The sequence below is a fragment of the Atractosteus spatula genome, chromosome 6, assembly GCF_055471065.1.
Source record: "Atractosteus spatula isolate fAtrSpa1 chromosome 6, fAtrSpa1.hap1, whole genome shotgun sequence".
NCBI classification, from domain to species: domain Eukaryota; kingdom Metazoa; phylum Chordata; class Actinopteri; order Semionotiformes; family Lepisosteidae; genus Atractosteus; species Atractosteus spatula.
Genome location: NC_142711.1, coordinates 8847488 through 8862779, shown reverse-complemented (window position 1 = coordinate 8862779; position 15292 = coordinate 8847488). Strand labels below are relative to the sequence as shown.

Here is a 15292-nt window from a genome sequence, read left to right as displayed (position 1 = left end):
GAAATTCACTTTAGCAGCTAATTTTAACTTCTTAACTGAAGATCTGGAATAACCACATGCTGTTATGTAAATCAGTGCTACCGTGATGGACTGAGCGATCCGATCTGACCCCAGTGTGCTTTTCTGTGTTTCAGAGGTGATGGACAAATTCAACACCATTGCCATAATTGATGGGAAGAAGGACCATGTGAGTCTGACCGTGGACAACGTGCAGCTGGAATATGGAGTGGTGTATGAGTACGACAGCACAGCTGGGATTAAATGTCACGTTCTTGAGAAGATGGTTGAGCCCAAGGGTTTTTTTGGGCTGACTGCAAAGGTACTGAGGATCGTTTATATTGCATTCCTGTTGAGGCCATAAAAGGGGGATCTGGGGAAGAGTCTGAATTCTGTGTGTTGAATAATAAATAGATGCAAACATACTTCCTTTCCCTAGTGCAGATTTTCCTGGGCAAATGGATAATTAGGAACAAAGCAAATTGAATACCTGCACTTTTTCAGGTCAAAGGTGGGCTGGAGATATTATGCAAGGAGCTGTTTATTGCTCAGTGCTGCCTTTTCATGTTGTGAGTTTTTCTTCATTTCTTTATGAACGCAGCAAAATTCTTTTAAAATATAATTGATTACTTATATGACTGCAACTTTCTATCCAAGACTTGTTATAACTATTTCTAAAGTCTCGAGACTTGAGATATAAAAAAGATTGATATACTGTAGTCATAGCTAATTAGTCAATCCCAGGCTATGCGGCATGCTTTCAGTGTCATGGTAGCACCTTTTTTCGAGAAGTAGCTGTCAAACTAATAAGCAATCAGTCTCACTAGACTTTCCTACTTATTATAGTTAGAAAAAAAAGGCTTTTCTGCTGCAAAGCTTGATTATCTTGGGGAATTTGATGGTGCCCACTTTTAAATACATTTTAAACAACACAGGCTATTCCTTCTAGACTCTGGTTGGCTTGAACCACAATGTCTTTCTGCTGTTTTCTGCAGTACATTAATATATCCATAAAAGCAAAGGGGCCTGTATTTCTGCTTTTGCACTGTGGATTTCGTGGTCAGGGTATATTTCATAACTGACTTTGTCCCTAGCCTGCTCTCTTATTGTACCATTGTATGTTTATTTACTTAATGCAGAACATCCTGCCACAATTAATAGGTGGGATTTACAGTGAAACCATGGCTTGTTTAACTATATAAACTCTTAAATCTTCGTTCATGTTTGGGCGATTCAGCTGTAGAACCAATATAAAAATGTGCACGATAGCTTTCATAGAGCTCAGGGAGCTTTTTCTATTATATTTTGTATCACATGTACATTTTGAGCACTGAGGTACAGATATCATTACCGTTACTGACAATTTCATATATGCATTGAATAAATAAAATCCTATAAAATTTATAGAGCAAGATTTCATTTTAACCACAGGATTGAGAATAATGGAAAAATACAAAGTCTGAGTGACACAATGGCTCTTGGTTTTATTATTGTTTTCACAAGTATCCATAGATACAGAATTTTGCTTTATAATACTCACTTTACAAAATTATTTTTCGCTTATTTGCATTTTACAACGAAACGCCTTGGTCATGTCCTTTGAGTTAATTGTCTCAATATGTCTCTGGTTTATTTTTGAAAACTTCATAATAATTTAATTGTACAAAATGATGACGTAAGTGTGGAACTTGTGATGCACAGACTTGGAAAATAATTTAGTATATATAGCCATTTAATGGGCTGTTGTTGATATTACTGAAATTAACATGTAACTGCAACATATATAATAGTATGTGTAATACATTTTATTGTAACAGTGATTTTTTTTCATCGTGCTAGTAGTGTCATATAGTGGTTTCCTCAAAAGTGTAACTCACAATTACACAATTACACTTACACGTGATATAATTGAACAATACATTATGTGGACATTTGTAATTTGATCAAGAGATGTATTCTTCCTATTTTTCTGTGCTTCTAGTTAAAATGAGATTTCGAGATATATTCCAATTTGAACACATGATCTTTTTGGGAGAAGAAAAAATAATAGCAAAATTTAAAAGTAAAACAACATAATACTTCTTGTCTAAGTCAACCCAGTCACCTCAAGAATCAACAGTGAAATATGAACCAGAACGCATAGGTGTAAACTATACAGATGTGCATTTACAACTCAGAACTGAGACAGTCTGTACTAAATCCTGAAATTCCTGAAATTTGAAGGCCTCCTTTATATAAAACAACACAAACTTTATATTATTTTATTAAAAGGCTTTCTTAACAGCAGGATGTGAAGTAGTCAAGCACATTTAAGACACTCTTACAGTAGTTATCTTGGAAATCATGACCATGAAAAGCAGCCAGGGAAATGATTCTTGTTTAGTTACTTTTGTCTCTTTGAAGACAATCTACGCCTGTCCTGGAATTGGCCCAAAGGACTTCAAAATACTTTCTATAACCATCCATTTAATTTTCACTTTTCCTTGTATTCACTATAGGCAATCTTTTGAAAATCTCTGGTACAATAACCAATCTCATGTTTTCTTTTATGGGCATGATTCTGGATTTTAATGAGCCTCAGGAGAACTGATATTCGTTCCACTGCCAAACACTTTATTATCATTGTTTGTAGTGAAATTGAATATAAAATATATAAATTGGATGTAGTTTAAAATTCTGAAGTGGAAGAGGTTGTTGCTTGTTTTTAATGATTTTGGCAACACAATGGCTGATAAATGGATTGATATAAAGATGATTATTGAGGCTCCAGTGCAAGAATGACTTAAAAACTTATGATATCTTCCATATTTTTTTGAATGGATCAAGCTGCATAGCCATGCTGCTTACTGTGGTGTCTTTCAAGAAACAGCTGAATGAGATGTTTTGATCAATTAAATACTCACTACCAATTGGAAGATCAGGGCCCAATACCCTCCCCCTAATTTGTAACCTTTCTTAAGTTCTTAGATCAGAAGCATGAATCAATGGCGTCTGTTAATTATAGCCTAGCCTATAATCAGCAGGTGTGAGCCTCGCCAATACCTGGATGGGAGACCTCCTGGGGAAAACTAAGGTTGCTGCTGGAAGAAGTGTTAGTGGGGCCAGCAGGGGGCGCTCATCCTGCGGTCTGCGTGGGTCTGAATTCCCCAGTATAGTGACGGGGACACTATACTGTAAAAAAGGCGCCGTCCTTCGGATGAAACATAACACTGAGGTCCTGACTCTCTGTGGTCATTAAAAATCCCCGGGTGTTTCTCAGAAAGAGTAGGGCCACATTTTTCCCTGGCCTTTACCAATCATGGCCTGCTAATAATCTCTGAACCGGCTTCATCACTCTGTTTTCCTCCCCACTGAGAGCTGGTGTCTGGTGAGATTGCATCATCCAGGTGTGGGTTAGACATTAGTGGTAGTGATGAGGAGTCCCCATTACCTGTAAAGTGTGGAGTGGAGTGTCTAGAAAAGCACTACATACTGTAAGTGTTAGAAATTATTATTATTAATTTTTAGCATAGTAGCATACATACTGTAAGCACACCGGTTTTTCACTGTCGGCATTGTGCTGATTCATAATAAGAGCATTGTCTTAGTAGGCTTAGAGAAAGAAAAACACCACATTTAAGGAAGAACATAGTGGAAACTAAAAATAAACTACAGTATTTAGAGAAGACAAACAATTATACAAAAGTTCCTCTTTGTAGGAAACTTGAATTAGTAGTTTCTAAACTATGGCAATGCAGTCTCATTCTGGTTTCATAATACTGTACTGTAGTTAATGGTTTTTCTCTTCTTCGATGTTATTTAGATTTTGATTATGGTACTGTATGTTTTGCATTTCATTGCACTGTACGACAGTATATTTACAATTAGAGTATCAACAAGCCTTCTCCCTTATTAATGGCCTCAGTCTTTCACTCCTGAAGAACTTTCAGTTGTACAGAGCTTTTGAAACACTTTTAATACACTGTCACCTGTTTCCCTTGTTATTAGATCTTTATTTCAGGAAAAAACATAGAGCAAAGGTGGGAGATTTTCTAGTGGAGTGAAAACACAAGTAAATGTGACTGTGTTTCCTTTCAGATTCTTGAAGCTTTAGCTAAGAGTGATGACCAGTTTGTCCAGACCTGTGGCAGGCTGAGCTCCATCAATGATGGGATCCCAGAAGACCTCCAGGCCAGCTTTGCTGTCATGTGCAGTGAAAGAATTGAGCACATCAACAGGAGAATAACCAACTATAGAAAGGTAATGGAGGAGAGAGCTTTTGTAAAAAAGGAGTGTGCTGTACGTGAAGTAAAAAATCACATTAGGAGACAACTGCTTCCACTATGTTCTTACCATTTCAGAACATGGAAGCTTTTAAGCAAAGCTATATACTAAATATGTGATTGTCAGGCATTTAAAATAGGTGTTTGATAAAAAAAAAACGGTCCTCCACAGAACAGTTCTGCAAGATATTTGCACGTCAGAGTTGGGGTCAATGGATTGTACACGATTATATATGATCTTAGAAATAGTGTTGACTCGACAGCAGCACATTTTCAAACTTACAAGGCAAGTTATTCATATGAAGTGTAATTTAATGTAAATTATTTTAGAAATCTAGAATCGCCAGTTTTTTGCCTTAGACCCACTCTGTTTTGGAATCACCAGCTGTGTGTCTTTCATGTCTCGACTCCCAGCTGTGAATCCTGTGACTGCACAGGGTGCACAGGTGTCAATAAGGAAGTGTAGGCAGACGCCTCTCTTCCTCTCACCTTCGAGTCACACCTGTCAAACAGAGGCTCACTTCTGATCCTTACTGAATGCCTGCAATCCCCCTGGGGGCTGCAGGGGGCGCTGTATCTCAATCAGCTGAGGAAGCCCTGCTGACTAATTTCATCTTGCCCTCACCAGAGCTCAGGCAATTAGTGTGCCACTACTTGGGGAATCGCTGTCACAATTGAACCAGGTTCGAACCCATGTTCATAGAGCTATTTTTTGCTTGGCCAAGCCACTTTAAAGGTCGAGAAACACCCCCATGTAACATTTTCGGGTGGAATTAATTTTATGAACCTTTCTGAACAAAAACAACAATCATTTTATTAGAACTTTTGTGTCTGGTTTACACACTGTGAGCTATGCACTCTTAAGTTACATAATGTATCAACTCTTTTACTGGATGTAGCTGAAAGCAATTTGAACGGACAGTTCTTTAATGTATTTGTATATGTTTTATCCATGCTTGAAAAATGTGATAGACTGTAGAAATGGAAGGCTTACAGTCTGTTAGGACTGTGAGCCCCATTGTTGCAGTGAGACTTGGAATGTGGTGAGACAGAGTTTATTCCCAGCACATCCTGCTGTTGTAGACCAGCTGAATCCCCTCAGCTGTTTTCCACATACAACAAAACTGCCAGAAATAGAAATGCTACAAAGAATAAAGAAAATACTGAGCTTTCAGTACAGACAAAAAGCAAAGATAAAAGGATGCTTTGTGAATCTTGCATTAATTACAAAACCTTGTAAAAGTTTGGGGAAAAAAACACTTCATAAAACTATTAAAACAATTGGATTTAGTTAAGGAAAAGTATACAATTGATAACAAAAAAGAAAAAACGATGAGATAAAAAATAAATTAGAAAGGCCAAAAGAGAGAAAGGCATATTGCAATGAACTTAAGAACATAAGGCCATTTGCTGATTTAGCCTGTTTATCCCAACAGAATCTAAAATTAGTGAGTTGTTTCAGCACTATACAGTAACAGGAAAACAACCATTAAGTAAAATGTATATACAGTAGTATGACACAATAACTGGAAACCTCTAAATAATGGAAGGGAAGTGGCTTGTACACCAAATTAATATTTCACTCAGGTGTTCACTAAAGAAGGAGTCAAAACATGTCTCAGGCTGTAGAAGAACACATTTCTGTTTTAGTAATTATTAGCAGAGAAGAAGCAGATGTATCTAGAGTACTAGAATCTCTCAAGATAAATTAATCACCAGGGTACAATGGTATACTACCAATTGTACTAAAGGTAACAACATATTATTCTTAAATCATTAACACAGCTCTTGCAACTGATTATTATAGACCAATTATTCCTCGTTCTTTAACATACTGAATAAGGATTACCTGTTTGGAAAAACGTTCCCAGAGAACAGTCAGCATGGATTTAGAAAAGATGCCTTAGTAATTTGTTAAGAGATCTGTGAATGAGTAACAGCAGTAATGAACACATACTGTAGATAATGTGGTGTATTTCGATTTTCAGAAGGGTTGTGCTGAATTTCATCATAAAAGATAAATACTCAAATTACTGGAAGTAGGCAACTGGGGAAATGAGTGTGTTTGGACTAAGAGCAGAAAACAGATAGTTAAGATAAGGGGAGAATGCTGGAAGTGTAAAATTCGCAAAAAAACCGAGTTTGCAGAAAGGACTGTAATTCAATGGTCAACAAACATTTTATAAGCACCAGGTGAAATTCAAAAATATTCATATTAAATTCAAGTTTGAGCAAACACCTGATAGATGATGCATAACGCAGGCAATGATGTGCTGACACAACATTTATACAGTAGTACATCTGCTAGGCCATGAAAAGCAACCAGTGTATTTGGCTATATTTTAATAAAAGTGATAACACTTTTTACAGGCATGGTTATTTGTGGCATTGTAGATGATTAACAAGAACCGCTCTTGTCTTTAGTTTTCCCGAGTGCTGAAGAACCGAGCCTGGCCAACCTTCAAGCAGGCCAAGACCAAGGTTTCCCCTCTGCACAGCAGTGACTTCTGCCCCACCAACTGCCACATCAATGTGATGGAGGTGTCTTATCCCAAAACCACCACCTCCCTGGGAAGTGCCTTTGGTGTCCAGCTGGATAACCGGAAAAACTCCACGCTAGAGAAAGTGATCAAGAATGCAGAACAAGGTGAGAAGGGCAAGATTCTCTATGGCAACAAGAGAAACTGTCTTGGTCATCAGTGCACTGCCTTTGGCTCGTAGGTTTTCAGACAATGAGAAGCCACTTGATGTTCTTGATGCTGTTCCTGCTTGTCACTCTTTTGATTGGCACTTTGGTTGGCAAAAGCCTAAACAACTATCCATACAGTATGTGGCCCACCCATTCAGTTTGTTTTCTTCTGTAACCGCAGTATGATTTACATTGTCTTCAAAAGCCGTTAAAACAAAAACCAGAAAAAGAACTGTTAAATAAATAGAAATGAGGACTGCTGTTTCTGTAGTTGGGGTGAGGGGGGTATCAAGTTCAGAGTGGTTTCACAGGTCCTTGTGCGCAGGTGTTTGGTGTATGAAGAATATGCACCAGTTTTGCCATAAACTGAAGTTATATAAGAGCTCACAAAAACCGTGCAGCTAACACCTGTGTCTGTACCACTGATTGTGTTCATTCAACATTGAACTCATCTCTAACAATATCTTTTTCTTGTGTGTAGCATTCACTAAGACATTTGATTAATTCTACTGATAGGCCCCTTGAGAGCTACCAAAGTCTATATTGGTGTTTGTTTAATTGCACCGCCATGTTTATTTATTTTACTCCCAACTTACCACGAACATTATACCATATTTCCCTTACTGCCAATTTAGACATGAAGTTCACAGATAATGCCTGTCATTTGTCGTTTCATTTGTCCTTGATGGGGAAAGTGCGATTTCTACAGGGACAGGACACAGCAGCTGTGTCGCGGCGTGGTGCGTTTATGAAGGTGCAGCTCCAGGCTGCTGTTCAGAACTGTCAGAACACTGAGCTCCTCTGGTTTGATTTGTTGGGAGTCGAAAGCTTTCAGGACTTTAAAATTAACTCCTCTGTAATGAAAAAAGGAAACATGTTTGGTTGTACCCTGCTACTATACCACTGGCATGTGGACCCTTGTTTCCTGTAAATTTAACAGGAAAGCTGCCCAACCCAAAGGCCAAAGCAAGCTTCACTCTGGACCACATGGATCTACAAGGATTTTGTTATGTCATAATCCTATTAGTTTATAAACGCTCTTAAAATTAACTCCTGTATCTGTTAAACAACCTTTTACACACTTCCACTATTTCCATATTTTTAAAGTTTTTATCTTATTAAAAAAGAAATCAATACATTAGAGTTCATTCATCCAGTTCTTCAGTAAAGGCCCATATCCATATTTTGGCTGGAAAAGTTGCTGCACACTCTTTAATAGAGTGTTGTAACTGTTCTGTCGTAGTCATTTACCAGACAGCATACATTGTTTAGTTATTCTGTTTTTTACATATACAGTAGATTATTTGAATGACTATATTCTTATCACATGCTGTTTTCTGAACCAATGTTTTAAATAAATTACATTAACTTGCAGAATTCAAATATTGTTACAAAATGCTGTTGTGTCATTGGTGTGCGTGTTTTTTTTCTTTCTTTCCATTTTCCATTAGTAGTGTATTAGCAATGCAATTAAACAGATTAAATTAAATTAAACAGTAGTGCTTCAATGTGGTGTTCTCTGCATGAAGAGGTATTTTGCAGCCAGTGCTCATAAATGCAGTATCATGATGTTGCTGTGGTGCATTTAGTATGCAGACATAAAAATATGTAAAAACAAAACAAAGCATTGACACATAAGGCATTTGCATTGTGTAAGATCATGTTTTCCATCTGCACAGTTAACAATGTTTTCTCATTGAAACGCAATAATTATTGTAAAATAAGGCAATGTCATGTCATGATAATGCAATAATACTGTAAGTGGTGATTCCATACTTATGCATTCATTGTTAACATGTTTTTGACAAGCTTGAGTTTTCACTCAAGTTACTTTGACGCAATAGAAAATAAGTCTTGCTAGACAAACTGATGAAAAAAGGATTACCGAAATCAAAGCTTTCTATATTTTTTCAACATAGATAATCAAGGTGTAATTGTGGCAACTGTAGTTTGATATTTTAGGACATGCAATACCATCATTACTCCCAGGAGACCACTGGACTTTTGACATACTGTAAAGTGCTGTCATCACCACTCAAAGGGTTAACATCTCATCATCATCACATCTCTTTCAATAACCGTTCATCCAGATCAGAGTCACGGTGGCCTGGAGCCTACTCCAGCAAGCACTGAGCATAAGGCAGAATACTCTGCACCCTGGGTGGGATGCCAGTCCATCGCAGGGCACACACAGACTCAGTTGCACACACCAGGGCCATTTGTACAGAAGGAAACCAGAGCACCCAGGGGAGACCCATGAGAACAGAGGGAGAGTATACAAACCCTACGCCGATAGCACCCCAGGAACTGAGCCCAGAGCCTCAGTGCTGTGAGACAGCAATATTAACAACTGTGCCACCGTGCTGCATGGTTTATAAGAAACGCCTTTCTAAAATAAGTGGAAATGTTTATATTGATTCGAAACATTTTAAAGAACATCTGACTCATAATAATAATATAAATAGTAAATCTTTAAGTGAAAATGAAGTGAATCCCAAAAATATTAGACAATATTATTACTGTTATGAAAGTTCATGTACATTGAAAAGAAAAGTAATTACTGTTTTTGGGTTACATGATTAATGATTGGATCAAAATTTCTGATTCTATGTTGCCTAGGCTTTTAATTTCATATGTATTCTTTCTTTTTACAACTGTATATACTGAACTGTATATACTGGGGACAAACGGAAGTCACTTTGGATAGAACCCATCAGCCAAATAAATCCATGTAAATGTGTTATCACGAAGAGAAAAAAAAAGTTACTTGAAAAAAAACCTCAAGTGTATCAAATAATTATGCCGGGAGAAGAAACGGTCTAGAAAATGTACCAGAATGACTTAAAATAGCAGCTTTCTAATTAACATATGGCATATTAAATATGAATAGCAACATTTATTTAGGTAAATATGCAAACTGCTACTGCAGGTCCAGGGGCCCGATTTATTTCTGATTGCAAACTGGGCGAATTAGCCATCTGATTAATTATCTATGGACTGAGTGGTTTGCCCACAGGTAAAGTGATATTCAAATTAGTATGCTCTGTGAAAGGCATTAAGGGTCCCTGGTGGTACTACTCATGCTAGCACAGTCAGAGCTGAAGCTGGCCTGCTGCATGAATGTCATGTCATGTATTGTGTTGAACAGGGAAGTTAAACCCCATGGTTTACATCCAGCACACCATCACCACCATGGCTGCCCCCTCTGGTCACAGCCTGGGGCGGGCAGAGGGTCACGGCCTGCGCTTCCTGCTACGAGAGGAGGACCTGGTCACACTGGACGCCTACCAGAAGCTGCTCAGCAAGCTACAGACCGTGGTGAAGGAGATGGAGTGCTACGCCTGTCAGATACACGAGTGAGTAGACATTTTACAGTACAGTATATCAGCAGGCACCACAACCAACCCTGCTGCATATTTCAGGATCTACTGTACGCAGGTGCTCCTCCTTCCCTGGGCCTTAAGAGCCCCAGCCAAGCACAGTTTGTAGGAAACTCAAGCTCCTCAATGTCAAAAGAATTGGAAGTATTGCAGTTACAGTAGGTCCCACCATTCAAGTAGAGTAATTAAGAACTTAGGCAGAAAATTACATTCTGTTTTGAAGGCTTTCTAAGCAAGTTCCTTCCCATTTTAACAGTACAAGTGAACTGCAGATAAACATTAATGGCACCTATTTACTTTGGAAGTCATGGCATGTATGGCATGTGTTTCGCCAAGCAGAGGATATACTGTTGTGGGCACAAAAAGTATCTCACTGCAACATCTGAGGCTGAGGTCTGAAGCAGGTTTTAGTGTGATGAAATGTGCCAAGATTTCACTCAATCAATTCAAGCCTTCCCCAGTCTGCAATTAACTAAGTTCTGAGAATAAAATGGCAGTAATCAGACAAACGGGTTAATTGGTCATTGGACATGAGCTGCTTGCTCACGGTGCCATGTTTCACCAAACCCTCGATAACCTGCTGTGAGAAATTTATCACAGCTGCTAGTCAGGTGCAAATCAAAAGCAGCTTTGGCTGTTCAGGAAACCTACAAAGTTTCAATTCAATTGGGAGAGCAGTTCCCCAGAGGCATTTTTAGCTGTGAGAACAAAATGTCAGATTTGTAGCTATCTTGGTATGATGCACATACAGTAGTTTTAAATAGAGGTTTAGAAGTTAGTGATATGGGCCATATATCAACAATGAAAAAAACAATGGCGGTTTGGCTGCTATCTTGGTTTACACAAGGACCTCCTTTTTACATTCATCCTGTTAGAACTAGTATACTACCTATAAATTGGCAAACACTTTTTGAGCGAATTGCATGATGGGCACATTTACAATTTCACAATACAGTGTTTAGTGGTTAACTGTCAACAGAACGTCTGCTTCACAGCCAGGTATAGAAATAAAAGGTACTGTATGTGATGTGCATACCCATATTTTTTTATCGAGCAGTGTTAATACCATACTGAGAAATTTTGGTACCTGAGCAAAATTAAAATAAAATGGAAGGGCAGATATTAATATCTGGTTTTGTGTTATAAACAAATGCATCATCACATATGCCACATGTCTTGAAATTTTCCTTTAGTGTTCCACATGTGAGTTTTCCCTTTGATTTAAGTATCTTTGCTCTTATACTTCTCCTGTGCGGTTTTCTTGCTCAATAATGTCTAAATACAGAGGCGTGCAGAGTAAAGAGTGACATTTAATGTGCTTTGATCCAGCGATGGTATATATACTGTTCTACTTTGATTGTCAGTCACTACTTAAATTTGCAGCAGATGATACCATAACCTCAGGCTATGCTTTTAAAATTATTTTTGAGCTGGCAAAACCATTGGCAAAAGAATTTAAACATTGAGACATCAGCATATATTTTGTGATGTGCGAGAGGTTAAAAGGATTTTTCTGTGATGACATAATTTTCCTTCTTTATTTTGTACCGGATGTGGACAGAAAGGGATTTTCTTTCTCATGAAAGGGATGAAAGAATTCTTGGTTTACGTTGGTTTGTTTGCCATTTGTTTATCCTTACATTTAAAATTTTAGTGGTTGCATTGTCTGACTTCTGTATGCGTTTTGGGTGTCTTTAACAAAACATTGTTATATTAGATTATTCTAGAACTTCGATTTAGCTTAACACCTTAACACTCAGTTATTTAAAATTTAAATTATCAGTGAAAACCCTGACATTACTAGTGTAGTGATCCAACTTATAGTACCTAACAAAATGTATTCACTCCCTTAGGATGATGATGCATTTTATTATATTTACAAATGATATACAGAGTACACATTTTTTGCAAAATGAATATTTTTTATCACAATTTGAATCCTTGAACTTTTATCAAATGCCAGCAAACACTGCAATGAAAAATCCTAAACGAAAATATTATATAAAACCTTACGGCACATTTTAAAGAGTATTGTGCACAGTAATTTCCACCATCACATCTTCAAATTCGTGAGACCACTACAAATGTCCTTAAGATGGCATAGGAGTCATATGGGTTTAATATTGTATTAACAAATAAACACTTGTTATGTTATTATAGATATTATTTGTACTGTTTTACATTTGCTCTGCCACCTATCTGTTCAACTGTATTTCTGTTTCCTGGCAACGTCTTTGGCTGTGTTTATTTCTGCAGAGGGCCTCATTGTTTCAGAGCACATTCCTGCTGGGCAGGACAACAGGGTTCTTAATCGGGGGGTTGGTGGTTTTAGGGGCTCCTAGCACAAAAGGGAAGAAAATGAAAAGGGTGTACAGTCTCACAGGCTTGGAGCTGCTATTTGTAGAAATCATCCAGCTTTATAATGACAGTATTTATGGCCAAGGTCAGCCGAAGGTACACAGTGCACAATGTGCATTATTTGAATTTTTACTTTTATTCTCAGATTTATTTATTTTTTTCAACTTATTAGAAAAATTCATTAGTATGATTTCAGTGATCATAATTTATTGGGTGTTAATAGTTCTTAAATATTTGGCCCAGACACCAGGGTTACACCTCTACTCTTTTTTTTTTTTTTTACACCCTGGGATTTTTAATGACCACAGAGAGTCAGGACCTCGGCTTTACATCTCATCCGAAGGACGGTGCCTTTTTACAGTACAGTGTCCCCGTCACCATACTGTGGTATTAGGACCCACATGGACCGCATGTACCAGACACCCTGTTGGCTCCACTAACACCTCTTCCAGCAGCAACCTTAGTTTTTCCCCAGGAGGTCTCCCATCCAGGTACTGACCAGGCTCACACCTGCTGAGCTTCAGTGGGCTGCCCGTAGTGAGTTGCAGAGTGATATGGCTGCTGGCTATTTTAGACCAAATAGCCTATTGTAGATACAGTACACTGATCTTTCTGTGATTACATCTAATGCAAAACTAATATACTTCTATTGTAAGGGTGCTTTATAATGAGTGGTTAGCTGTTGTATTGATACGTTACTATTCAGATAAATGTCTCTGTAGTGGTTTGATTGACACACCAGACTTTTTAAAATATGCTGAGCAAGCTATTCAGATTTAACTGTGAATTTCAGAGGGCTTTACACATACCATAGGAATATAGTAGTGCAAGTAAGACACATGTTCTGTGTTTAAATGGTAAACATTTGTTGCTCTCACAGTAATAATGCATGAGTCACATAAGCAAACCCGAAAAAATATTTTGCTGTGTGTCATCCTTATATTTTCATACTTTAGTTGATGTGCAAAATTTGTTTTTTACGGACTTTTGTTTATTCTTCATTTGGAAAATTTGTCAATGCTAATGGGAGTATAAAGTGCAGAGTGATCCTGCCTGAGATACTTCTCCAGTGAAATAAGTAAAATGTGGTAAAAGAGCTTGAATATTCTAGTGCAGCTGGGACAATAAATGTGACATACAGTACATCAGACAATCTGTGAATTGATAGGAATGGTAACCTGCGAACGTAGCTGGCATCCTTTTCCTCTAGTGTACTACTGTTGAATCATCGAAACACTGAGTTGATATCGTTGATAACTGTTCCAGTTAGACAATTGATGGCTCATTGTGAACTTGCTGGGTTGAATCCATGTTTTTCTTTATTGCTACGGAAAGAACTTTCATCTGGTTTATGATTACATGCTGGTGAAACTGAACTGTTCCAGCTCCGAGTCCGCACTCAGTTCAACCCAAAGTAATCAAAGCTTCTTAAGTGCCTGCCCTGGAGTGTAACTGGTTTTGCCCTTGAGAACAATCAATAGTCCCCTCTCTGAAGGCCTCGCTGTGCCCACAGCTGAATTCTCTAGGCACCAGTGATGGCTTCATTGTCCTTCAAATGTTCGAAGAATGCCGACAGCAGCAGTTCACACCAATGTTAAAAAGCAATAAACATGCACGGTAATCCATAAGATCATGGTACTGAGAGTGGCATTCTGCCGATTAGGTTTTCCAAGGCTTTCATTCATTTTCTTTCTGTGATGAGTGTACAAGGTGAAGATGAACATTAATTCGAAGACAACCCAGGAGTGCTATTGATCTTCAGAGTGCTGACTGAGAGCCTCTGGGGGTTCCTGGCTGCAATTGTTACTATTTGAAGGATTTTTATTTGAATTAGGTTTTATGACAGTGAAGAGAATCTCGACAAACTGGTCACTTTTTGTTACGTGTTAACGCAGTTTGTTGTTATGAGTATACAGTAGACTGAAGCTCTGGCATCTTACAGTACATAAGTGGTTGGGGCCTTTTCTCTGCTCCCTCCTGAGTGTTCATTTGAGAAGATATTACAGTACTTGTCACTTTGTCAGTCTTTTGTTTTGCTCTTTTACACAGACATTTGCAGCACGCTGTGCTACATGTTTTATTTGTAATTCCTTCGTGCTAATGAGACTGGATGACATATTCCATATGTGACAAGGAATCCACCCTAGCACCAAGTACTGTATGCCAGCTGTGGCGTTTTCCTTGCAGACTCTTTCCTTGTCTCAGGCTCTCAGTTGCTGATGCCAGATGACTGTTGTTGCTTGTCTTTTGATCCCATGTGTTTTGGAGCTATTGGGACTGTTAATCTGATCGCACCTCTCTTCGAACTGGGATCGTGAGGCTGCTAGCTGCTCTTTGACCACCCAGGATGCTTCGATTAGCATGCTTTTCAAGTGTCAGAGTCGACATTAACATATTTTCTTCTGCAGTTAATCCCCTTGAAAATGTGGGTTCCCAGCTTCTTTCTATGTTAATTGCCCAAAGTGGTTATTACAGAACTGCAAATGCTTTTTCAAATCTCACGAATCTGCTTCACATGGTAACATGACTTACTGTATGAAGAACCTTGCAACACGCTGATGGGGTGTAAAGAGATTTCATTATTCATATAAAAGAATGTGATTGTT

General features: G+C 38.1%; 1 protein-coding gene across 1 annotated transcript in view; it reads left to right on the top strand.

The window, feature by feature from the left end:
• Positions 1-15292, top strand: part of prex2 (phosphatidylinositol-3,4,5-trisphosphate-dependent Rac exchange factor 2) — a 155281-nt gene that overhangs the window by 83304 nt on the left and 56685 nt on the right. The window contains exons 22-25 of the mRNA XM_088918835.1: positions 135-319; positions 4075-4236; positions 6684-6906; positions 10097-10304. Of these exons, the coding sequence (XP_088774961.1) occupies positions 135-319; positions 4075-4236; positions 6684-6906; positions 10097-10304 (778 nt within the window). The remainder of the gene's footprint in view (positions 1-134; positions 320-4074; positions 4237-6683; positions 6907-10096; positions 10305-15292) is intronic.